Source organism: Eschrichtius robustus, chromosome 3 (assembly GCF_028021215.1).
Source record: "Eschrichtius robustus isolate mEscRob2 chromosome 3, mEscRob2.pri, whole genome shotgun sequence".
Classification (NCBI taxonomy): Eukaryota; Metazoa; Chordata; class Mammalia; order Artiodactyla; family Eschrichtiidae; genus Eschrichtius; species Eschrichtius robustus.
In genome coordinates, this window is record NC_090826.1 from 90,161,702 (window position 1) to 90,189,479 (window position 27,778).

Here is a 27,778-nt window from a genome sequence, read left to right on the forward strand (position 1 = left end):
ATTGCATCCCCATGATTACACTTGTGGGAAGGAGACTCATTCCTCTTTTAGTCTGCTTATCTCTGATGTTCTGCTATTCAGCTGTCTACACATGCCCCTGGGTAGACTGTCTACATAGTGTGGCAAGCTCATTGTTACTCTTCACTGATAATGTTTTGAACTCTTTATTTACCTTGGTTCTTTGTATAAATAAAACGTCTGAGGCCTTTCTGAACTTAAACACAAACTAACTTAGATTTTCACTCTCATTTATAATTAGTGTGGAGGCTACTTGAAAAAAAGAAGCCCTACAGTTCAGTATGCTTGGATAGGGTTGGGATTAACAAAAATAAACAGGGATTTCTTTATTGTAGGTCTTCACAGAACCTTTAGTATTAAACCGTATGACGGAAATCTTCAAGAGTGAAGTATCATGTACCGTGTTTCTTAAAATTATTTTATTGGAGGATGTCATCAGCATCCTATTCCAAAAATCACAGTTTAGGAAATATTGACCTAGACAATGCGGGCCTGTACAGAGATGCTGCATAGCTAACAGACAAGCATTTTTTTTTAAGTGAAAATTTTTAGTTTGTATACACTAAGACCTGATGTATTGTGAAACCAAACGTAATTTTTCTAATATTCAGTAGTATAAATACTTGTTCAAAATATTTGACAGAGCATCAGTTAAATAAGTGTGGGTACCACCAGTGGCATTTTGAATGACACTGGCATGGTGTTGAGAAAATGCAAAGTTGATCTGGTATGGCTCCACAGTCTACTGGTTGAGTGACATTGATAAGTTTTTTAGCCTCAAAAAACACCAGTTTCCTTTTATGTAAACTTAGAAGGGCAACAACCTCTGCTATAAGGTTTGAATGGAGCAGATACAAATATAATAGATGGGAACTATTGTTATTAATATTATTCTCAATAAGAATATTCCCTTATTGTAAACTAAATCAATCCTTTGGTTAATAATGACATGGGCTGCTTAACGGTCAGGCTCCTATTTGCCATCTGGTACCTTGGATATTTGTAAAACTATAGAGAAGCCAGCAAGGGACTGGCTCAGTCTGCATAAGGAATGCTGCTTTCAGATGTTTTTTCTTTGGGTCAGTGCAGCAAACCAGTGCTACTTACTTCCTTCAGGCCACTCTAAATAGTACACACAATTTATTATTCCTCTGTTTCCATAACACTACCAAATGGTGAATTTGCTTAATCTAACCTGTGGTGACCTTGATTTTGTTAATAAATTTTGTTTTTTGTCATTTAGGTATTGATGCATTTTTTTAAACATCTTTATTGGAGTATAACTGCTTTACATCGTTGTGTTAGTTGCTGCTGTATAACAAAGTGAGTCAGCTATACGTATGCATATATCCCCATATCCCTCCCTCTTGCGTCTCCCTCCCACCCTCCCTATCCCACCCCTCTAGGTGGTCACAATGCACCGAGCTGATCTCCCTGTGCTATGCCACTGCATTTTTAAAGGTGTGATTTTCTAGAATTTCGTTAAAATGGTAAACAAATTGCCTATTGGATGGTATGGTCATATAAACTTCAATGATTGCTTCAATCAATCCCCTTAGTTGTACTTTTCAGACCTTATTCATCCTTTACTAATTCCTGGTTTTATCATAGCTCTGGAATACATTTCCCTCTGGACATGAAGAGAGTATTATCCACTTCCTGACATTCATAGTTTATTTGAATTTTTCAGCTGATTTTTGAAGAAATGTCCAAGTCTATGTGTGGGTGTGTGTATGCAATGCTGTACTGAAAATAGTAACAGAAATAAGATTATCGAGTCTAAGAAAAATGTTTCTCATCATAGTTGATGTAGAAAGAAGATATTTTTGCGTAGAAAAGAAGATGGAGTAGAAAGTTAGTAATCTGAGAGGAAATACAAGTTAATAGAAAAGCAAAATTGGATTTAAAAGATTAAATCTTTTTACCAAAATAATTAATTTCCCTAGTAACCAAATAATATTAAACTATATGTTTGAACTTTTTCATAGATATAAAGAAAATCTATGAAGAGAAGAATAATCATAGTTCATATGTCATGAACAGTTTTAACAGTTGAGAGGCACGTTAGCTGGGGTCATTAACTTGAATGACAGTTACATTTGCTCTTGTTTAGGGGACAGATATTGAAGGAGCAGGGAAGACTGGATCTTTTTAAAAAAGAGACTTAAGAAGAGAAAGCAAATAGGTGATGATGACTCCAAGGATAAGGGCAGAAAAAACAGACTAATCTCTGTATGAAAATGTGAAAATAAGTCTTCTTAAAATCTTAGGGCATCAATCTACTTCCAAGTAATGTACACTGAGGAAAGTTATTTTAATTATATGGCAGTGGAAGAGAGTTACTGTAGCTAGACTTAAAATTGCATAAACTAGGGATGTCTGTATTAACAAATTCAGTGCTTTCATTTTTCTAGCTTCTCTTAATTTTCTGTTAAAGCTTCCTGTTCAGTGCTATAATTGTGTAAATGATCATGGAAAGGATATTTCACAGAGTGGATTGTTGAGCATGATATCCTCTAAAAACACATACTACCTAATATATCTTATTATCCCTGAAGATATTTAAAATTCAAATATGTTGTCATCCTTCCATCACTCTGGCCACCCCAGCTGTCCAACCATATTCAGAGGCCAACACAGTGAAAGTGTGAATGAGGAAAACTGAAAGAACCATTCATTGTTTTTTTTCTCCCTAAACTAAACATAAATAACCTTTCATGAGATGACTTTCATCTGTGAAAGAGAATAAATCAAGGGCATTCTGCATTTGATTGTTATGGATCCAGCTTAAGTAAATTATATGGAGAGAATGCTATTGAATGAAATTGAAGAACTTAACGTTCAAAGGAATGACTTAGAAAATGATGTTAAATGCTTGGAATTATTCATTATCTGTCCAGATAGCTTGCATATTGTATGCCATTATTTTAACTTCCCTGCAAGATTGTTGATGAGATCGAAAAGTATGAGCTCAAAGAGCCTAGTGTGATCCTGAAAGTTGAGGCTAAATTTCTGTCACTGGAATAAGACTTCATACTATTTTCTTCTTAAGGAGAGATAGACTAGATATTAAGAAATATGACAGAAAGCCAGTCTTAAGGCAAGATTGGGACAAGTAAAAGTCATATAAATAGAACAACAGAGCAGGAATCTTGAGGTACTACTTTCAAGGAGGGGGAAAGCATTTATTTGAGAAGGGGGACAAAAATTGGAAGAACCCTCCTCACCATTACCTGCCTTCCCATAATTTCCTTTTCAAAGAATGGTAGATTTCAATAAAAAATATTCACAGGGGACAAAGGACCACCTACCTTTTCCAGCAGCTGGCGAAGCTGCCTGCTTTTGGCATCCCGGGAGCACAGGTTTTGTTCTGGAGCAACCACTGTGCAAATGCATCGTCCATCAGGATCCTGTGCTGAGCTGTATACCTGCCATCCTTCTTTGGGACTAATCTGAGTCTGAGGAAATCAATAGCACAAAACACAGAAAACACAGACAAAGAGAGAAAGGGTGTGGGTTTGTATAATTGTAAGCAAAGCATGTTTTTTTTTTTGATATTTAAAGTTTGTGATTTTATTCTCTAAAGTTAAAAAGAAAGAGATTAAATAATTCACATAGGCAGCACAGCTTCCTTCAGTTATACCTTCCTTTTCAGTGCTCAGAAGGAGAATCCTTCTTTTTCTTTTGATTCCATATTATTAAATATTTATTGATCCTACACCACTTCCTAATGCTTTCTGTCATATTTGGACAATTTAACGCAACTTTAGAAGTATCTACTAAATATTCAATACTTAGTCACATATCACCAATCTTTCTACACAGGGTCTGTTAGCTTGTCTTCCTCAACAGTAAATGGTAATTAGTAGTAGTATGTATTTTTCTGATTATTACTCATGTGTGATATTCTGAAGCAAAGTCCTCTCCCAGAGAGCTTCTCATGTATTGAAGGGTCAATTATTAATAAAGCTGGAAAGGTATCACATGAGAATATAGGGTAAAAATAATTAGACCAGCATTGTTTTGCAAAGGATATAGAGTCTCAGAAGAGTTAAAGATAGTATTTTGGCATAGGCCGCCGAAACTGACCTTCCCAAATTACTTTTGTGCACTTGTCACCCAAACTCACTAGAACCCTATCTTAAAGTGACATTCCTGTTCTACTGCAGTCTGCCTCCTATTGTTTCTAGTTTTTCTGTATCTTCCTATAAGAAACTTCTTTCCAACCAAATTGGTCTTTTTGTGCCCTGAAAGCGTGCAACCTTGATTCACATCTTTGTATGTTACTCATTTTGTTCTCCTACTTGGAATACCTCTTACAAACCTTCAATTTACTCAGTCCTCATGGTTTCAACCTCTTCTGAAGGATTGTCTGTTATTCATTAGGCACTTAATGTGTATTTTCTAGTATTGTTATCTGTCTTTCATATGTCTTTTTCAATAATTAGTCTATATCCAGCTACAGGATATATTGGCTACTTCCTATCTGCCATATCAAGTACATTCTATCAAGTACAAAAATCAGTAACTCATTTTTTGTCTAGTTATTTTTCAGAAGAACTCTGCTTTGAGCATACATTCTCCACTGTGCAAGCAGAAGCTGTTGTGGATGTCTTAATGCACTGCCCAGAGAGACACTCATTCATTATTCCAGGTGCTGAGAGTGTCAGTGGCTTGACTCTCAGCTGAGTTCTCTCTGGGGTTTGCTGAGGCTGAAGAATGCTGCCTGCTCAAGGTCAGACCCTATTACACGGGATAGCTCACATCCATTGACTTGCTATTGCAGGGGTACAAAGAAGGATGCTAAGAAGCAGGAATAATTATTATTCCCATTTCACAGAAGAGAAAATTAGTTAACTTGCCTAAGAATGCACAGCTTGTATATAGTAGAGCTATGTATGAAGCCAGAGCAGTACTGTCCAATAGAATGAGAGCCACGTGTATAATTTTAAATTTTCTAGTAGGCAGGTTTAAAACAGTAAAAAGAAACAAGTGAAATTACTTTTAATAATATATTTTATTTAACCCAGTATATCCAAAATATTATCATTTCAACATGTACTCAATATAAAAATTATTCATGAAATACTTTACATTGTTTTTTTCTCCTTTTTTGTACACTCTTTGAAATTGAGTGTGCATTTTACACTTATAGCACACCTCAGCTCGGACCAGCCACATCCCAAGTGCCCAGTAGCCACAGTGGCCTCCTTATTGGACTGTATAGCTATAGAATCTTGCTTTTAATTCCAGTGCTATGGCCATATTACTATGATGCTGAACATCCAGATAATCGTTCTTAAAGGTCAATCATATGGATATTGAAAAACCTACCTGACAGGTGTTACATAGACAAACCATCCAGTTTGCATCTGAGTTTCTTTTTCCTGTGGAAATGTCAGATAAACCAGTGGGCCTCCTTCTAGCTAAGCTCTGACTAACTTCTACAGCTGGGATCTGAAATTCTTCAGTCTTTGTCCTTCCCTCTATGGTTTCCAGGGAATCAGCAGATAAGGAGATATTTCTTATATTATCAGGAGAAGAGGGAGATGAATTTTGTCTAGAAAAGAAGGTATTTAATGACTCAGGCTGGAGGGGCTGGAACAAGGAAGGATGAAAGAGAGGCTGAGATGGGGCTAGGAACATGGAGGTGAATGGTGCCCAGCAGAGAACTATTTTGCACAATTCCCAGTGTTGCTGGTCTGGTCTGTTTGCCTTTAGACTGGAGCGCTTTGCCTGGTAGGAAGCAGATTCTTAAAAGGACTAAACCAGCCTGATCTCTCTCCACAGAGCTGCCATAGTCTGTGGCATCTTCTGTCTTGTAATTTGCAGCAGAACAGATATAATCTCCTCCTTATTCTCTCCCAGGCCCTAGCTCGTCACATACCATCAACCAACACACAGATTTTTTCCTTTCAAGGGCTTTAGAAAAAATCACTATAGGGTGCTTATAGGCATTCCAACAGCAATCATGGGGAAACTATAAATTATAAACTCGTGAAATTCAAAAAGATGTCATAGTCCTTGTCCTTGGTCTGTAATGAAAAGGAAATGGTGCCAAACCTGTCTTTTAGTCTCCTTTTTCAGATAGCTCATAGAAGTGTCCTGTGCTGCCTTTTATTTCTGAGGTATTGGATTCATTATCATTTCTTTCTTTTGATTCCCCTTACTCCTTCTTTCTAGCATTTATGCCTGACTATGATTGGGACAGAAAGATGTACTTAGAATTATATATTATTAGAATCAGATAAGATCGTAAAGATAATCTTTTCATACTAAAGAAGAAAAAATGCAAAGAGATTATGTACAGAACGGAGATAGGTACAGCTTAGCAGAGTAGTTTCAATGATGTAATTAAAGGTTTAAGCTGAGTAACAGTATGGAACGAATATATCTCGACATAGGTTCTACAGTCTCAACTAGGCTTCTCCTGACATTGGACACAAATCTCAAATATGTCAGAAAATTAAGGCTTCTCACTAGAATAAATTTAGCTTTTGTATAAAGGAGCAGGGACCACCCAATTATAATATTAAAATATCTTTAACAGCAGTGCAAATACTGATTATTAAACCTGGCATCATTAATATTGATGTTCTCTTGCCAGGTGTTTGGCTAACTAGTAAAGAGCTTATAATGTCAGGGCAAGGTGTCAGTTGCTCTCTGGAATGAGGGAAGCAGAAAAGGTGAATAGGGTTTGATGTTCATTTAGTATTCTTCCTGAAGTGTCAGCTTAATAAAAGTAGACTCCGGTTTTGTTTGTACTTTCAATTGTCTTCTTGTAAGAATTATTGAAAAGAGCCATGGCTTTATCTGCTACAGAGTTAGTCTGAATGATTTCAACTATAGCAAGTTACCTCTCTGGCAAGAAAAAGGTAACTCAAAAGAGAAAAAAGCTAGTATAAAAGATGAGTGCTTGACAGTTGTGTGGGTTTGACAGAGACTTCTGTGTCAGGTTTAGTGATAAAGGAAGCTTTATGAGCGTGTCTAGTGTTCTCTTTTATGACACCCATATTGGCATTGAAAAGAGGATAAAAATAAAACCAGCTAAGACCTCAGGTGGAAAGAAATATTTAGATGGATTTTGGATACCAATGAGAAAAGATCTGCTCTCATTTTAACTTAAAAGAGCAGTTACTTAGGTGTCAATAAAACTCATATAATAGTAATAGCAAACATTTATGGTGCTCTAGCCATTAGTTGGCAGTTCACATACATTACTGCCTTTGAATATCACAGTAACTCTATGAACCAGGTGATGTTATTCTGCCCATTTTATAGGTGAGGAAACTGAGACTTAGAGACAGTAAGGAACTTGCTCAAGGTCATGTAGGAGGTAATCAGCAGAGCTGAGATTTGCACTTGCACAGTCTGATATCAGAGCTTGAAAGTTTAACCCCCATACTGCACCACCAGTTATCTGAAATTCCCTTTTATATATGATGAAGATAATTCTGATAGCATTTTCTGAACTACCGTGAAGCTGACTACTTGGACCTGGAGGGTGCATACGGTTTATTGCTATCCAAAGCATTGCTAATCACAGTGATTACTGATGCAATTCTCTTTGAACCTTTTGTGTTAATTAGAAGAACTAAATGAACTATTCAGCAGTTTTTAATATTACAAAACTCATGAAATATTTAGGCATGCTCTAAATAGAATTAAAATGATAATTTTAACAATTGGATTTCAAGTTTGGATTTTTTGCTTACAATTTAATTACAGAGCTATGCTTTATAAATACAAAGCTACTGTGTGAGAAGTCTCTCAGAACTTCAGGGGCTTTGAACAGGAAAGAAAGATCCTGAAGACTGAGGTAAAAATAAAAATAAAAATATCTTGCATTTCAGCATGTTTTTCTTTTTATAAAACCCCTTCTCTTGTATTAGTCTCACTTCTTTTGAACCAACTACCCTTAGAAATAGACATTATCTTATTTATGAGGAAACTGAAACGCAAAGAACTGAAGCAGTGTTTTCCGAAGTCACCCGTTTAGTAATATATTATATATGTTATATATATGATATACATATATATCAAATATATATAATATATGTATATATATAATATATATCATATATATTATATATAACATATATAATATAATCAAATATATGATATATATATTTTTATATATATATAGCATATATGTTATATATGGGACTTATACCAGTTTTTTCCAGTTTTCAGATCAGAGCTCTTTATGTTCATCCTCTGCAGATAAATTGCAGATAGATGGCTTATGTCCATTCACCAATAGCTGAAAAAACTTCGCTTTAGAGGAGATGCACCCAGCGAGGTGGAGGGCATTATCCAAACAATGTGGAAACAAGTAGCAGTTGGGACTCCAAAGGAATAATTAGCAGTAAAGGCTTGGCAAGACACAAGTGGAGGGACAGGCAAAGGGACAGCATTCTGATTCTTTGAAGAGGACAGAATCAACTGGTTGAACATTGCTAGGTCTTATGTTTATGCTGAATGTCTGGGAATTTCATGCAAGTACAGACTGAGGCAAAAAAGAATAAGGGATCTAGCTAATGAAAGGGGGGTACAAGGTAGGGGAAAATAAAGCAGAAAAAAATCCATTTACTAAAACCTATTCAATTTAGAATAGGAGATACCTGATGATTTAGAGGAGATACCTGATGAAAAGTCCTTGTAAATTTTCTGTCTGAGGATAGGTTTGGTCTCAGAGAATGAAATGTGGTTTAGCATGCTAATGACTTTAGTTGTGAAGAGAAGAAATGTGAGGACAGGAATAATAGAGATGTTGACAGACCACACTAAAAGAAGCTGTGTTCTGGAAGATGTGTTAATAAAGATGTCACTGCATAGCAGTTTTCCTCCTATTTCTTATGAGACTAGTTGGAACTGAAATAAGAAATGTATATTCTTCACTCAAGGCAACCTCAAGGCTCTAAGAAAAACAACTGTAAAAACAACGACAAAAAACAGTTAAACACAAAACCGAAGACATCCTCAAATTCAGGTTGGTTGATCACTTCTTCTCATATTCTGGAAATCGTAATGACTCAGAGTTGGGAAGGACTTAGAAGTCATATCTGGTCCTATGTCTTTCCACTCAGTGACACTTCTCCTATGTATTCTCCTTGTGTTTCCGCTTGAACTCTGCATGATAGGGATTTCCCTGCTTCATAGGCAGCCCCTTCCATCGGTGGAAAGCTAAAGGACTGGCTCTGAACTTCTCTCTTTGTAATGTTCCCCCTTTTGCCCTCCTTCTGCTTTAAGTACTTAAGAATAAATCTACCCTCTTACCTATGCCACAGTTCTACTCTAAAAAGGCAATTATCACATTCTCTGTGACTTTCAAGATTTACCATTCTGTTCTCTCATCCATTTCCTTAATTTGTTTAGTTGGTCTTTCACAAAATAGACATTGCCTAAGGATTTGGGGAAGAAAAACAGTGGTACAAAACAGAGAAGTCAGATGGCTTCATCCAGGACTAAAAAAAAAAAAAAAAAATTGGTGAGTTAAGAAACTTAGAGAGTATTGAGAGTTTGTATCAGAGTATTCTACTCATTTTCCAGAACTTAAAACTGACTAACTCATTGAAGTAGTTATTTATGAGGAGAAGCTGCCTAGACATTTCAAAATGTAGCAAAACAAATCACTGATGCCCACAGGTCCCTGGGAGGCCTCTTCCCACCATAGCGGAGGGGCTGATTGAGAACAGCTGGTGTCTGCTAAATGTCCTCTGCTTATTTAATTATTCTTTTCCAGGTTCTTACTGGTGTGGAATCCACAGTGTGAGTGATTTCTCAGAAGCTCAGCCTCAGGGGGAAGTTACTCTGCATCAGAGAGACATGCCAGAGGGAGCCTGAGCTTTCTCAGAGCCCAGGCTTTGGTCTCTGCAGACACCAGCTCCTCCGAAGGCAGATGGGCCCAGTTATAGATTAGGAGGGGAAGGAAAGAAAGAAAGAAAGAAAAAAAACAGGGCCAAAGAGGAGGATAAAGGGATGTTTCAAGATTCTAAGAGAAGCCAGAGGGAGCTTATTCCCCTAATAAGGAGCTGTGTTTAACTGCTTACTGACAAAAATATCCTGGAAATTTAAAAACCTGTTTCAGCTTTTAAGACAATTAAACGTACACTGCCTATTTCAGAGGCACCTGCCCATAAACAGATTTAACTGCCTTTAATGATTAAAACCCTATATTTCTTATTTTTGTTTTTTCAAGGTCATCTGAAACTACCATTTTAAAGAAAGACCACATTCATATTTGTGTAAATCTGTACTTTTTGCCATCTGCACATCCCACAAACACTCATAAAACAAATTTTAAGACCTACATTATGTATTTATTCATTCATTCATTTTTTTGGGGGTGTATACAGACTTGCAAGCTTATACCATTCGTACTGTCTAAAGTGAGAATGTAGAGTGAGAGAGTTGAGAAGGGCTGGACATCATAGCTCTACTTACTGGGAAGGGAACTGTCAACCCTTCCATCTAGGAAAGTGGAGTCCAGGGTCATAGGAAACCACCTGAGACGGACAGAGAGAACCTAGTGTGGCACCAGGGACCAGGAGGGGCAAGGAGAGCAAAGGTGGGTGAGACGACTTCCCTGGTCAGGACTGCAGTCAGGTGACTTGCTTCTACCCTTGATTCTGTCATTAACCAGCTGGGGGAAATCTCTTTAGTCACTTAAACGTTTGGGATCATTCTTCCCACTTGCAGAATGAGGAGGTTGGATTAGATCAGTCATATTTCCAGCTAAGCTCGTGAGAGTTCTAAGGTTTCTGTGGAGGCATTTTGACCAGGGAAAGGGGTTGATTATGTGGGGAGGGAACAGATGACAGAGACACAGTAAATGCCTCCCCCCCCCCATAATTTATTATTTGACCCATGACCTGTTTTATATATTGGATTTCCACCTCAAGATTCATTCAACAAATATTTATTCTGCATGTATTACATAAGATTTAATTCGGAAAAAAAAGGCACTGCTGCCAAAAAATAGTGTAAAAATAACTGGCCTGGATAGCTTCTAAGATCCTTTCCAGCATTAACATTTAATGATCTTAATCTAGGAAATAGATTCATTCATTTCTCACCATGGGAATCCTAAGATATGAGCAATTATCTTGAATAGTTAAGGTGGGGAAATTACTTCTGTAATATTTGGCACTTCTGTAAAACATGCATGCACACACACTCACACTCATTCACTCATACTCACACACTATTGCAACATGATTTCTCCATTCCAGTGAATAACATAGTGTAAACTTTTCTGAACTTTATTTATTTTTTGTCACTCAAAGGGTGATTCAGTTGTGGCAGAACATTTGTAGACCATACCAATATTTTATATTTTTCAACCAACAGATTACTAATCAGAAGGTAAAGAAAATGGATTTACTTTAAACTCATAAGAGAGCAAGAAGTTCTAAAAGAATCATGCATACTTTTGGAAAGTTGATTCTCCTCCATCAACAAGAAACAGGAAATAACCAAACCAATATCTGTAGACACAGAAAATATACATATCAGAACCAAGGTACCGAGTTTGAAACACAGCTTATTCATGAATTGCTTAGCTTAGGTTCATTTCTTGAAAGAGTTAATTCAACAACTAAGTTGTTAAAAGTCACCAGGTACTTGAACATTGAGGAAATTTGGCTCAGTAAATATTAAATAATGTAAATTTCTTTGTTTTGTGATTGCTTATTGATGCCATGTCATGGTTTCTTTATAACTACAAATGTCTTTTACATGCCTCCTGCCACACACGTCATACAGGGAAGGAGGGGAATCTCAATAATGGAGGCACTGAGGTACCATAAGTGATTCAAGGGAGGTAAAAATATAAAAGCAGGTCAGAGTGTGCCTCACATGTGCTCTGCTGTTGCCCTGAGCACCAGGTGAATCTGGGAAATTATGTAATTAATTTGATCTGACTCAGTTAGTTACACGTTGATTGATAGAGTAATTATTATCAGTAACTGCAAACATATCTTCAAAATGGAGAGTTGCTTTTTTTTTTTTTAAGTATCTGACTTTTTCTGATCTGTGGGAGCAGTCCAATGGTAAAAGACAGATAAAGATAAAAAGATAAAGGGCTCTGAATACTAATTGTTTCTGTACTTTTTATTTGCTAGCAGGGAAATTGTTTTTCCAGGATATTCCTTCTATTTCAATTTGTAAGCTTCTATTTGAAAAACCAATAGTTTTCATTTTTATTTGAAATGTTTTAGAGTATTGCTAAATAAACCATGAGAAAAGACATTTGTTATAATGTGGGAAGGGTTAAAAAGCCACTAATTGTAGACTAATGAAGACTACAGGAGTTAGACTTGTGACAGGAGAAGACTTTATGAAAAAATTAAACACTACAGGGAGATGATTTTATCCAGTAAGTTTTCTGTTCATGATTCTTAGCTCTCTTAAAGGTTTTTTTGGTCATGCTTTAAATTGCTGAGGTTTTTTGTTTTTATTCATTTATGTTTAAAAGAGGTTGGTTTCTCTGACTGAATGCATTTCAGTCACAGGAATTGAATTCCAAAGAAGAACCTGCTATAGTAAAACTAGATTAGCTAGAATATACCCTATAGCATATTCTGTAGGAAAAATTATGGGGATTTTACAGATGTTAAAAGAAGTAAAATAATAAGAAACAAAACATTTTAAAAGAAAGAATTCTTCAAAACCTCAGAACAATATAAATTAAAGCTTTTCATTAAGAATTTAATGAATCTAGTATTTCCTTTCACAGCTGATTTCTCAGGCAGTTCGTTTATTCTTTGATGTGACTTTAAAGTGTTCCTAAAGGAACATCCATGACTAAAGTTACCACATAAATATTGTATTGTTGAAGAAGACCTGTAAATAGAGAAGCAAAATCTCAGCCTTTGCAATTTACAAAATAAAGCCCACTGGTTTAATGCACTTACTTCCCAAGATGGCCAAACCCACCGGAGCGACTTACTAAGGTATCTGGCGTTGATAGCCTCGTGGTGTTCAGTCCTACCAAGGATGGGAGAGTTTGGGACATCCAGTTTGATATCATTGCCATGGTGCTAAGCACAGCGCCAAGCTTCAGCAGTGGAAGACTCATTGCTGTGGAGCTAATGAGTTTTCATAGTGACTGATTAAGATCCCGGTTCTGGGCTGGCAGCGGGAGGCGTGACTGCAGCACGCCACATCTACAGCATGAAAAGAGATCAACTTCCCAAGCTCTAATCATGCAGGGAAAGCTCACAGAACCTCTTTCCCTCACCCTCACAGGAAGTGCCCTGCTCTTCCTTTTCCTCCTTTACCAGATACTTTGCTGGATCATCAAACAAAATATTCTGGCTTCGCTGGTAATTGTTAGAGCAGAGCTTGAAGGAAGGAGGAAATTTGAGCTTTTCCTGCTCCACTATATAGTCAGTTACCATCAACAGAGTTTACTGCCTCTGGGATTTCTGTCAGTATAATCAGCTGCTCTTTATCCTTCATAAAAAAACATAGCACCCTTAAATTGAGGTCTGTCAAAGCGCCCATTTCAAACACCAAATTTAATATCCACAGATTTCTCTGAGCATGGAAAAAAGTGCTTTTAGACAAAACATGAAAACAAAGTCTGCAGAGAATATCCAAGATGATTAGATATTGAGTAAGAAATTATTATTTTTTATATAGTAACCTAAAATTAGCACTGTTGCCTCTTAAAAAAAATGTCAGAGATTAATAGCTACTGCCTGTGGAGGACATTGCCCTAGGCACCTTACATGTGAACAGACAGAAAAGGCAGCCTTGGAGAAAAGCTCCTGATAAAGAAATTTCATAGGTTCCCAGTTTTGCTTTCACGAATGAATGCTTAGCAGTTTCTCAGGCACACAGCAAACTCAGTTAACTCTATTTTCACCTTGTGAAGAATGACAGACCAGTACCGCAAGTCTATGTCATGAGAGAATATGTGACATTAAAAAAGCACAAGACTTGGCTTCTGTGACTCCCCAGGGAGTCTGAGGTCTAGCTCCTTGTTCTCTTGCAGTTAGTTGAGTGAATGGCCAGTGAATTAAAACTCCTTGGCTTCACTTTTTTTTTTTCCTACGATATGTGGGGGGGTGGACTCCCTGCTCTCCAAGGCCCCTTCCAGCTGTAAAATTCAATGATCTGTTTATTAGAGTTCCGACGGCAAATGTGTATATTGAATTTGCGGCTTATGGGTAATTTTATTATATTCTTTTTACAAATACTGCAAAATGGTCCACATCCAAATCTCAGGTCCCAAATGGAATAAATCAGAGACCATTGTTTTATATAATATATGTGGTTTAAAATAAAAATACAGAGAGAAGACATGAAGGGAAATATGGGTGAATGAAAATTAAGTGAAAAAGAATCATATGAAAAGGAAAAAAATACTGTTTTGATTCCTTAGGAGAATTCTGGAATTGTTTGTATCTGGAAAGATATGTATTTTCTTAACCAGTTTTGGCAGGAGAATTAAAGAGAATATCTTTAATAAAATTGAAAGACATAGATATTTATAAAGGTGTGTGTGCCTTTATTCTTCAAAACAGCTTTAAACTGGGGTGAATACTGAGACTCCTCAAATCTTCCTTGCATATATTACCTTGAAATCCAGGCTACATTTTCTCCTTCAGAATACATCCAGATGATTTCAGCTGACCCTTATTTTTTAACCACAGTGCCCAGAAAACCAAATATTACGTATTTTTGTCTTTTTCAAAAATCGTATCATATGAAAAATTTAACATAAAAGCACCATAGTTTATATATTAAACTTAGTATTAAATAACAGCATTCATAGAAAGGACTGTTAAATTTTACATTATTATTACAATGTGGCAGTAACAAAAAGTAAAGTGGATATACAAATCTCGTTGTTCAAAAAATTACCAGGAACTCTACCTGACTTTAATAAAGGAGAAGAGTGTCTTTTAAGAGCTTAATTTCCAAAATTGAAAACTAATATAAATGCAATTACTGGATAATTTAAGATGCAACATGGCAGATGGTAATTATACTTATTAATGAGCTATCAATCAACAAAATAATAGCTTCTTTAGAAGAATATAGCATGAATGTCAGGGGAAACCAGTACTCTTATTTGCAAATTAAAAAGAAATGAAGAACTTAAAGAAAACTACAATATAAATGGAAGGCTTCTTGCAATTTCCCAGAGACTCAAATACCTGCACTGAAGAACTGAAAGAGAACAACAGTGAAAGTTTATGATTTGATGATGTTTATGAACAATGTAAAAGCTATAATGTGTGGTTTAAAAAAAAAACATTTAAATGGCACACATTGAAATAGAAAAGCTTAAATTATAATGATTGTTAGTTATGGGAAATAAAATAGCTATGATTTGTAAAATGTTAAATAGGTTGCATTGCTCTCATAATCTAGTAAATTGATTATAATTTCCATTTTATAAGTTGGGTTCTTGTTTGCAGATGGGGAAGCTGATTTTTCTATGTGGATGTAGCAACCTGTGTTCAGGGCCAGAAACCCAGTGGTTACAGAAGTCCCACAAGCATGGTGTGAATGTTGATGGAGTAAAGTAGCAAGAGACAAGGCTGGAAATACTAGCAGTTACCAACTCCCAGGGCTTCACAGCCAAAGATGTTTGGATATTATCTTGGATGTAATTCAAGAATTTTAAGCAAGGCTGTGAAGTCATTAGTTTCATGTCTGAAATTATTACATTGGCATTTTCATGATGCAGGATAGGCCGATGGGGGTTGTAGGAACAGCAAAGCATATCAGAGACAGGAACGTCACTTAGGAGCATATTCTCATAGTTTAGGCAAGAGATGATGAGGGCCTAGAACAAGAAACTGTCAGTGGAGCTCAAAAGGGTGGATACTGTAAAGAATTAGGGTGAAATCGATAGCACTCAGTGATTGAATACATGTGAGGAGTTACTTGATTAATATATTTATTCATTAGATATTTTATGGTAGACTTTTTATTATTCAGAGTGATTTCATGATAAACCTATATAGTAAATAATTATGAAGCAAATAATTAATGACCAAGAAAGACTTATAGGTAATCTTATGTAATATTGGCATGTGCTGTCATTGGAATTTTATTTTTCTTTGATCTGGAGCACAAAAGTTTAACATTGCTTTGGTACTCAGTACACTTGCTAGTCTGGGGACTATCTGTATGGTAGGTGTGTGTGTTGGTTTCTGGGGAACCTAGCTTGACTAAAAGAATAGGTGAACCAAAGTGACCTCTAGAAAAAACAAAGTAGACTCTTGCTAGCAAGGAGGAAAAATTGGAAGAGTGGCATAAAGTAGAGGAAGAGGCTTAAAGTTTATGCTGACTTCGTACTCAGTCACAGAGGATGAAGAGAATAATACAACTTTGCTGAGTGACACAAAGTCATTCTGGGTCTCTGGAGCTAATAGTCCAACTCAAAATAGAGAAAAAGGACTGATGTTCTTGCTTCTTCCTTCACTGAGAAGTCAAAGCAATTACAAGAGAACTTCCGTAAGGTCCCAGTACTCTACCTACCCACCTACCTCACCTGTGCCCACATGACTCTACCCTTTCTCCTGTTCCACAGATAAATTGTTTGTGTTCCTAGGTAAGGTTGATTCCCCCACTCTGCACTAGATCAGTGCTTTTCAAACTATCATGCATAGGAATTACCAGGAGAGCTTGATAAGACCCAGATTCCTTTGTTCCACCCTGAGAGTCTGACTTATTAGCTCTAGCACAGGGCCAAATAATTTGCATTTCTGACAGTCTCCTAGCTGATGCTCATTCTGCCATTCTTGGACCACCCTTGAGTAGATCACATCCATCTCATTAACTCAATGACAGCTCTCTTAATCCTTTCCTCTCTTACTGACATCAATAAATCTTCCCACTTTAATGGGCCATTCACAGCAGGATATAAACACCCCCTTATATCACTCATTTTAAATACAAACAGGTAAACAATAGTTTCCTGATCCTATTTTCTCTCCATTTATTTCCCCTATCACTCACTATCCCTTTGCAGCATACCTTCCTGAGAGTTGTCTATACTCACCATCTTCAGTTTCTCTTTCCCTAATCAAGGTTTTGTTCACACTTCTCTACTCCACTGATACCACTTTTATCAAGGCTACCAATGATACCATGTTGCTAAATCCAGCAGTCAATTCTCAGTCCTCAACTTTCTTGACCTATGAATAGCATTCATTAGACTTTTACTTTATCCTTCCTGAAATAATTTATTCACTTGTCTTCGAGGATACCATATCCACCTAGTTTTCCTTCTACTTTCTGACCTATCTTTCTCAGTCTCTTTTGTCGATTCTTCCTCATCTATATGCCAATGACTCCCAAATTCATTTCTTCCTCGCAGACCTCTCCTATCAATTCAGACCTGTATATCCAATTATCTACTTGACATCTCCACTTGGATGGTTAATAGACATCTTAAATTGAACATGTTAAAAAAGATGAGCTTCTGATATGCCTTTCCCATCTCCAGCAAACAAAAGAAAACAAAAGAAATAAACCAAAAAATTATATACATGCAACCATTCCTGTAGTCTTCTTCATTTCAATTCCATGGTTGAAAAGTTAGATTTCAACCTTAACTTTTTCGCATCTCTTATCAGTTTCATCAATAGGTCTTTTCATCTCTACTTTCAAAATATACCCAGCATTCAACCATTTTACACCACTCTCACTGCCACCATGCTGCTCCAAAGTCATCATCACCTCTCATCTGGTTTATTACAAGAGCCACCGATTATTGGCCTTGTACCACTTCAGTCCTTTTTTAACCCCCCAACCAGAGTGATTCTGTTAAATTGTAAGTCAGATTATGTTATTCCTCTTCTTAAAACTCTTTAATAGATTCCCATTTCACTCCTGGTAAAAGTGAAAATATTTAGCATGAACCACAAGGTTCTGCATGATCTGGCTTCCTCTTATTTCTCTGATCTCATTTCTTATAACCCTTCCCTTCACTGGAGTCACTCTGGTTCTTCAGAAATGCAAGATAATTTTCCACCTCAGGGCTTCCAGTCTCTCAAATGTCTTCTCACTTCCTTTTTGTTTTAATTCAAAGATCACTTTCTCATAAGATCTTTGCTGACCACAGTATCTCAAATTTCTACACTTTTCATCTGATCATTTCACGTTGTCTTTTGCTGGTTTACATTTTTTCTCCTTAAAACTTATCACAGGTTAGGCTCCTATATATTTTAATTATTCATCTTGTTATTTGTTTTCTCCACTAGAAATAAAGTTCCATGAAAGCAGGAACATTGCCTATTTTGTTCACTGGGGTATTCTCTATGCCTAGGAGAGTACCTAGTACATAGCAGGTTATCAGTAAGTATTAAATTAATGCATAAATTAATATATTACTGTTTTGTTCCTGAACTTCCCCCATTGTAAAATGGAGACCATTTTAAATGCAAAAATTAAAATAGAACCCCCCCCCTTGTTGCAAAATGAGCCAGTGTAATATTATTGCATTTTGCATGTGTGTTTTTACATGTACATGATGAATGTATACCTGAGTAAAAAGATAGTGTAAACTTAAAAGTTAAGAATGCTTCTTCCTTCCAAATTTGATATTTAGAATGCAAGCACTTTTGGTCTAAGCCAAGAAGTACTGTCTCTCTTATTTTGACTTCTCTTGATAAGCCTCAAGTCACTGGAACCCTGAATAAATATGAAAGCAGTCGTCTCTTCCTCTTGCCTTTGGCTAATGAAGTTTGTCTCTAATAACATAGGGGACGATGGAAGGGACTGTAGGCTATGGAAAGGATGAGTTTAAATAAAATGAATTGGAGAAGATGGAGATCTGAGTGTCCATTCACTCAACTTCCTTTCATTTGGCACCTGGCAATCAATTAGGGACCACCTGCAGCTCCTAGAATTCAGCGCTTTGCCATTCTTGCCTTGAGGTTTCAGGGTTGTCTTAAAAGTGTTCACTAAAGAAAGAATGTATTGAGTGAAAAACATTAACAAAGTTCTCTAAAGGAGGGATTTCTGTCTTCTCATCTTTGCCTTCATCTGAGAAGCCGACTGATGCTCTATAAGCCCGGAGGATCCTCTGTTGGCAGCTGTTGTTGCTACTTCAAAGGAGAAAAAATGGATGTGTGGGGGAGGAATATATTCAGGGCAAACATTTTTTTTTTTTTTTTTTTTTACTCTGACTTTCTACTCAAAATTGAAGAAGTAAAAAAATATAAATCCAGGATTAGGCTAGAGGAAAGGAGGATGCAAAGTGTTGTGACAGAGAGACCCTCAGACTGTAAGGCAAAAGACTTAAATTTTGCATCACTTAGTCATTGCCTTGCTCTGGGTCGTTCAACTGGGAAATGAAGAGATTAAATGGAATTTCCTATATAGTCCCTTCCATGATATAGTGCCATACTTAAGAGCTCAGCTTCGATCTTTGCAGTTACACAAGCCCCTCCTCGCTTTCTGCTCTGACACTACTAGACAGCTGGCTGTGTGACCTCCCAGAGCCTCGGTTTCCCTATGTGTGAATCGGGGATAACAAGAGAACCTGATTCCTTAGGAATTTGTGAGGATGAAATAAACATCTACATATAAAGCCCTTATCACAAGATTTGGCAAACAAGGAGTTCTCAGTCAATATTTGTCATCATTACTCTAGTGCAAAAGAAGTTTATGTATCTTTTCTCCATATTTATAGAAGAGAGAATAGAGATAGAAATTGTTAGCAATAAGGAAGTGAAGACCATCAAATTTTGTATAAATTACCAATGTAAAGGTTTAGCTTTAAGAGTTTTAAAAGGGTAAAATATTCTTGATTCCAATATGCTTGGTTCATAGCGATTGGCTGCCAGCAGTATCCTAGAAAGGGCCTAAAGCATACCCATCCCACAGTCCAGCCTTGAGGAGCCACTTATTTAAGCCTGTCTGCCTGGCACTGTTCTTAGAACTTTATTTGTAGGAATTCATTTAATTCTCACACAAACCCTATGAGGTTGGTATTGTTACTATAACCAGCTTATAGATGAGGAACTGAGGCACTGAGAAGTTAAGTAAGCTAGCCTAGGTCACACAGCTAATTAAGGGCAAGTTCAGTATTTGAACCTCAACTGTCACATTCTAAGTATGCTCTTAAGTATTATGCACACTCATATATGCACATACACACACACACAAAACACATGCAATAACAGTGTTATAGCAACTATTTATTTCAAGTTTAATCTTTTTTAAATAATTGGAATTATTTAGGGGAAGCAATGCAGTTTAGTCATTGCATGCTCTCACTAAATGAATACTTGAAGCTGAGCACAAAAATTAAAAGTAATGTGTCTTCACTTATTGAGTTTATCTTTGAATGTGACAGAGCCAGGTCAGGGAGACACTGACTCAGGTAAGTGTTCAGTCCCTGCTTCATTTTCATTGGAATCTATTTTCAGGTTTTTCTAATTCACCCAACTCACCAGGGCAGACAAGTGTTAAATTATTGCCAAAAGCTTTTCTGGAGGAAATTGTTTAGAAAGAAATCTCAAAGAGGTTGGAAAATTGCCTGGTGATCAGAAAGAAGACTGTTTCAGTGGTAGCGTGAAAGAATAAAATTGGATCTTGAAATGTGCAGTTTTCTGAAAGGTTGTTGTAAGTTGTTTCATAAAGCTTATCTCCCTCTTGAAATGTATGTTTAGCAGGAACCAAAATTCTGGTAGTAGTAAATAACCCCAAACGTCAAAGTATAAAAGAAGATTACATTTGTAGCTTGCTTTTTAACAAATTCACATAAACAGCAGGAGCTCTGCAGAGTTAATTTGTACATAGCAGCATTAGCTACTTATTTGTCAGCATTGTCCCCTCATCAGTATGTGCAGTCACAGTTGTTTTGTGATTTGAAAGAAAGCTCCAGCAGACAAACATAGTTAAACATAAATGTCTAAAGATCTGGGCTTGAAACAAGTCAGGCAAGCTTCGTCATTGAGAGTGTCGTGAGAGTTACATAGTTTTATAAAAGGGGGTTAGAAAAACAGTTAAGGCCAGGTCATTAAAATAACCATCACACAGATGATGCTGTACAAGCTCATTACCTCATTTGCTTGTCCTTTTTTGTTTCAACACATTTAAGAACTACTGACCTTATAAAAACAGTTTTAGGAGGACAGAAGTAACTTGACTTAGAAACAGCTCCCTTTGTGAATGCTCATCTGAAAGGGGTCCAATGACATATATATGAACTTGACAATGGATAAGTAAAGGAAAACTGTTGACGAAGGTTATCTCTTGTTATTGAAGTTAAATAGATGATTTTTTTCTGCTTCCTAATATTTTTTGTTCTCACCACATTTCCCAGCTTAATTATGTATTATTTTCTGTTGTTAGAAAAACATAAGCAGAAGTATGTCATTATTCTCTCATTGACTTTTAAAGGCATTGATCTATTAAACATTTATTAAGTACATTCTTTGGGCCAGGAACAGTACAATACTGAAAAATGCAAGATTAATATGGTACAGCCTCATATTTTGGGTAATTTATCAATCTGGGAATGTAACAGACTATGAACAAATATGTACAGATGAACTGAATAGTTCCAATCTTATAGAGATATAGTGGAGGATTAAAAGAAAAGGAGATTGGTACCTTCTAGTGAAATGGTCAGGAAAAAGATAGTGCTTGAGCTGGTTTTCAAAGTTTAGCTCTTAATTCTCTTTATTTTTAACTCAGGGAAATGGACAGTTTAGTTTACTATGGACCCAAAAATAAAATAAAATTTAAGTCATAAGGAATTTTGTGCTATGCTTCAAAGAGTAGAGAATTATATTCTTCAGCCCTTCCTTTGTCAATATGCATCATTTGTCCTAGTACATTTTTACCTCTCTTCCAATTAATAAAATAAAATCATGATATTTACTTAAACCATAATATAGGGCTATTGAGTGAAAAAAGAGAATAGAAAAAATGAACATTATTGTGAAAACAGCATTTTCCTTGAGAAGGAGGAGAGGTAAAAAGAAATATCAAAGCTCTTGAAGGACCTTGCATTATCAAGAAAATAGTATTTAAGATTACATGCACATGTCAACAAGGAGTAGTCTGAATTCTAATATTTACATATAATATGAGTCATAAAGCATATGGCTGAAAATTTAATTCTAGTATAGATGCTTCTTGTCAAGTGTCTGGTAAAATGTATGCAGATAGGGTATAGCATGAGGAGTGCTGAAATATTTGCCATTATTGAAAGTAGATTGTCTTTGCAGTGCGTTCTCTCTCCTTCCCTTCCCCCCCCCCACTTTTCCTTCTCCCTTCTCTCTTTACCTTCTTTCCTTTTTATCTTCCACCCTGTCTTCCACCCTCCTTTCCTTCTTCTCTCTCCCTCTCCCTCCCTTTATTCTCCTTCCTTTCTTTCTTTTTCTCTTTCACTTTCACCTAAGTGTCCTGCACTGAAGTAGGATACTAGTATGGTTGCAAGGGCTCCCCAGGTGATTCTGATGTGTTTCCAATTTTTAACAGCCTAGGCTGTATAGCTACAATTTAAGCACAAATAATTCTAGTATTTTACATTTCAAATTTGGAAGTTTTATGTTTTACCTTTCTACTCATTCAACACTATTTAAAACAAAACAACAAAAGTTCCCTTTTCTAAACATTCAAGCATGCATGCTTAGGCTATGGTTTACCCCTTACTGTGGTCGTAAGGTTTTCAAGAGGTTATTGAACTTAAAACTGGAGACTGCTCATAACTACTGTTCAATAATGGTAATACATCATTCATGTGCACCTCATTTTTCTTCTAAGAGTGATTCAGAAACATGCCCATGATAAAAAATGTGTCCTTTCTTAAATAGTTTTCCTTTCAATAATATATTTATTAATATCTATCAAAATACATGTATAAGTTAGTATTTTTCTATAAAAATTTCATTTAGAATTATTTGAGGAGCAGCGTTTGTTTCACGGTGAATTACTTATGCATTCAATAGGGATTTATTGATCATCCTTTATATGCTAAACACTAAATGCTAGAGATCAAAGATTAATAAAATTCACTCATTTAGGATCTCAGAAACGAGAGAAAAACACGTATAAAATAATTTCAATATAATGTGCTATGTAATTTGTACAAAATGTAGTAGGACATAAACAGGTTAGCAATGAATTCAATTTGGGTGGGATAGAAAAAGCTTCAGGAGACTGTGGGTTTAGGTGGATTCAGTAGAATTTCCTAAGTAGATCAGGAAGGAAAGGCCATTCTGCCCCAGGAACAGCATGTGAAAATGTACCACCAAGGTGTCAGAGATCACATGTTCTTTAGGGAGCTCTAAGTAGCTTGGACTGGGGCCAGTGAAAAGCGCCTGGTGGGTTGGGGGGAGGGAGGAGATAGGGTTGGAGAGGTAGCAGGGACCAGCTGGTGCTTGTGGCTCTCCGAGGAGATTAGATCTTACTACAACTAGTCTTTCAAGAGTTGCAGGAAGGAGAGTGATAGCAAACTTGTTTGTTATTTGGGGGAAGATTACTCAGAAAAGATGCAATAAATACTGGGGAGAGGGGTAAGGAGGAGTTTGACAGCTGGGAGAGCAGTTAGGGGGCTATTTGGATGCTCCGGTAAGAACTGAGATGTACAGAGGAAGGATAACACATGGGCTAGGCAATTTACATAGAATTTTGTGAATTATTAGATGTGGGGGCCGACAAGAATAAACTCTGGATTTCATGAAATACAGTATTGCAGAAAAAGTGCTGGGGAATCATCGAGAACAGTGCTAAACATTAAGGTGCATATGAATCACTGGGGGTCTTGTTAAAATGTAAATTTTACTTCAGAAGTTGAGGTCAGGGCCTGAGATTCTACAGTTTGAGCAAGCTCCCAGGTGGTCAGAGTGGCTGGTCTACAGACCACACTTTGAGGAGAAGGGGCCATGGAAGCTAACTCAGAGAGGGTAGAACTAAGTGAAGGGCTGATGTGTGTGGACACACATCCTGTGTGATGAAGAAGGTACAACCAAGGAAAGAAAAAAGGTCAAGCTCTGCAAGAGAAGGGAGAGTGAGGATTCCCAAACACACATATGTCTCACTGAAGAAAAGGGTTCAGGAGTTCCCACCATCCAGAGATGGTTGTTAGCAGAAAGCAGACGTTTAAATTTAATACAGTTTAAATGGGCCCTAAAATTTCTTGAAAGTAAAGTTATAGTTAAAATTTTATCTTGAAAAAGAAAGATGAACACAAAATAAAATAAATTATCTTACAATTGTGGGGATATATTAGCATGAATTAAGAATAGATGAAGTCTTTGTGTGTGTGTGTGTGTGTGTGTGTGTGTGTGAGATTATTTTTAAAAAATATTGTCATCTGTTTTCACAGCACAATCATAAAGAGATTTGTTTTTGCAAAACTCTTCAAGGAGTTACCTAAGTTTTTCAGAGCCTTTGATATTCAAATCATTATCTTTTGAAGAGCCCATTCCATAATTTCTCTCTTCAATTGTTAAAGGATATAAATCTGCCAGGCACTGTTTAATAATCCCCTTGTATTTTATCAGACAGTTCTCTCATAACACTTCCATCACTGCATGAAACCATGTGTCATTTGCATGATTTTGATTACCTTCCATTATATTTGCATCGAATAACATTGGATAGTTGCCATATATAAAAATCAGTGGCTTAAGATGGATGCCACTGTTAGGCAGTGAGGGATATTTTAGTGGAATCTGAGGGGTTTCATTTAAAAAGTGGTCATAATTTGTAAATATTTGAGTTTTGATGGCAGTTGCTGCCTTACGCAGCTTCACAATGGCAGGACTTGGGTAACACGAACTCAGGGTTGACTACAGACTTAGCATGGGTGGTCACCCAGGTACTCTGATATTGGGATGAGTGGAAATGGAAGAGGATGATGTTTTCACTTAATTCACTCATTTTAGGGCAGTAGTCTGTTAACTATATCTAGAAAGCTTGATGCATTGTGTTTCTGTAGCTATGAAAATTGAAATGTGTTAGTTTGATTTGGTTATATTCTCATCCATCAGGGAGGGAATAATCAGGAAATATCTGGAGTTTTGGGTACTGCCTGAAGTTACCAGTGTTAGAGTCTCAGTGAAGGCTCAGGGTATCCCCCAAACCCCAGGAACATACTGGATCCACAAAAGGTGCAAGCTAAAGGAAAAGCCTGAAAAGTTGCTGATTGGCAGCTGAATGAAAACAAAACTACCCATGTGATGGGGGTTGGGAGGTAGGGACACCTGGATTCTAATCCTAGTTTTTCATTTAAATTTAGCAGTCTGGCATACCTTAGTTTCCTTTTCAGCTCTAACATTCTCTGACTCTGTACATAGTGTTAAGAGAATGGGTTTTGAAATCATATAGACCTGGGTTGGAATCCCAGTTCTGTCACTTACTATGTGATCCTGACTAAGTTCTTTTCTGAACCTTATTTTACTGGTCTTTAAATTAAGGATTTTAATATCTACTGATAGAGCCCATCTGATAAAGAACATCAAGGACATATCTATAGTCCAACAGAGTTAGGCTTATTAACTTGTCACATCAAGACAGGTGGCACGCCAGAGGAACCATGGAGCATCTCACCAAGCAAAGGAAGACACAGGGTTAAAAAGAGGACTTGAGGGACTTCCCTGGTGGTACAGTAGTTAAGAATCTGCCTGCCAATTCAGGGGACACAGGTTCGAGCCCTGGTCCCGGAAGATCCCACATGCTGCGGAGCAACGAAGCCCGTGTGCCACAACTTCTGAGCCTGTGCTCTAGAGCCCACAAGCCACAACTAGTGAGCCTGTGAGCCACGACTACTGAAGCCCGCGTGCCTAGAGCCCGTGCTCCACAACAAGAGAAGCCACCACAGTGAGAAGCCCATGCACCGCAACGAAGAGTAGCCCCCGTTCTCTGCAATTAGAGAAAGCCCGCGTGCAGCAACAAAAACCCAACGCAGCCAAAAATAAAACAAATAAATTTATTAAAAAAAAAAGAGTGGACTGTTCCATTTTTACTGATCTGATTTCAAATAGCTAAGTTTCTGATAGTCTGTGATTTCAGCAATCAAAGTGTCTTGGCTCTACATCCTCCAGTAAAGTAATAAAAGCAGTATTTAGAGGTTGACTTAATAAGCTTGTACTAATAAAATTAGACAATGCATATGAAGTGCTGGGCACAGTCCTCTAAGCAATTATTACAATTATTATTAGTAGTAGGATTGCTTAGCTGTCCTTTCACACATAAACCTTCCCATAATAAAATTGGCTGTTGAGTTAAAAGTGCCCAGTCTTTAGTCACTAAAACACAACTTTGAAAATCTAATCAGTCAATAAAGGGATGGAGTCCATTTTTTTTTTTTTTTTAACATCTTTATTGGAGTATAATTGCTTTACAATGGTGTGTTAGTTTCTGCTTTATAACAAAGTGAATCAGCTATACATATACATATATCCCCATATCTCCTCCCTCTTGCGTCTCCCTCCCACCCTCCCTATCCCACCCCTCTAGGTGGTCACAAACCGAGTCCGTTGTTTTGACCTTAGAAGCCCAATGCTTTGAAAAGATGTCTGGATTCAGCATAGTCACCTGTTGCCATTGAAAATACAGATTTCCCACTTGATCAGAAATGCTGCTCAAGGGGCTTGGAATGGAACGTGTATTTGCACTTTTCAAAAACTCCTGGTTTTGATATCCAGGCAAAATTTCAGAAACATTCATATAACCAAAAGAGCACGGGGAAGCAACGTCACAGTATAATATATACTATTCCCAAATGGTTAGGAGTAAAGATTTAGAACATCAAAGAATATGGCTTAAAGGTCATCTAGTCCAGGTTTTGCTCAGTATTGAAATGCACGATGCGTATAACAACTTCCTACTCTAAAATCATTAGACTTTATCCCAGCGTATCTAACAGCCCCATAAAATCACAGCCTGGACAAATCCCAGAAGACACTGGCTGTGGTGCCATCAGTCCAGGGCTGGTAATGCTCACATTGACTCAGAGTTGGCAAGTTCAAGGACTACTAGGTCAAAACATGAAACTCAAACATTTAACTTTACTAGATTTGCTTTTAAAAAGAAAATGAAATGTTTTTATTAAGGTCTCTAAGAATTTACACAACACTTTTAGTTGGTTCAGTGTTTATGTATTTGGTTAGAATCTTTCTCGAAGAGAAAGCTAGTCCAATGATTTGTCATTATGTGTAACAAAGCTGCTTGCATTTCTAAATGCACGGGAAAGAGAAAACAGCCATTGTATTTCATCAACAGAAGGGATCTATCAATATGTAGAGCACTAACAACCATTCATTTGTATATTTAAAATATAGCCAGATGAAATAAATTGTGTCTGATTCTCAGAAAACTGTTTTACCAGCCAAGTATATTTAAGGAAACACTATTTATGTTTGGTAAATATAAATAAGATACAATTATTTCTACTTTAAAAATGTAATTGCTGTTTTGGAAGTAGAAGCTCAGTACTCTTGTCTTAGTCAATAGAATCATTGATTTTCATTAAAATGTATTTTTGTGCTGGATTTAAATTGAATAAAACTTCTTTGACTATATATTATTTCTTTTACCAAAATTAAATACTTTCAATATCATTGTTCAATTACAGTAATTTACATGTTGAATCAATAGATAATAAAATTTTAAAAATATGTAACGCCACCTCTTAGCTTACAGTGATTATTAGTACCTTAATCTAAATGCTTGGCTTCATAAAATCATAAGTACTTTGTTAAATGTCATAGTATATTAGGAATGCAATCTGCATTTTGAAATCTGGTTAATGTTAATTTTAAAAATAGCT

General features: G+C 36.6%; 1 protein-coding gene across 1 annotated transcript in view; it reads right to left on the reverse strand.

Annotated features, from left to right (window-relative positions):
- The window catches only part of OLFM3 (olfactomedin 3), a 191,596-nt gene that overhangs the window by 40,475 nt on the left and 123,343 nt on the right, over positions 1 to 27,778 (reverse strand). Inside the window, exon 2 of the mRNA XM_068538088.1 lies at positions 3,330 to 3,476. Within this exon, the coding sequence (XP_068394189.1) occupies positions 3,330 to 3,476 (147 nt within the window). The remainder of the gene's footprint in view (positions 1 to 3,329; positions 3,477 to 27,778) is intronic.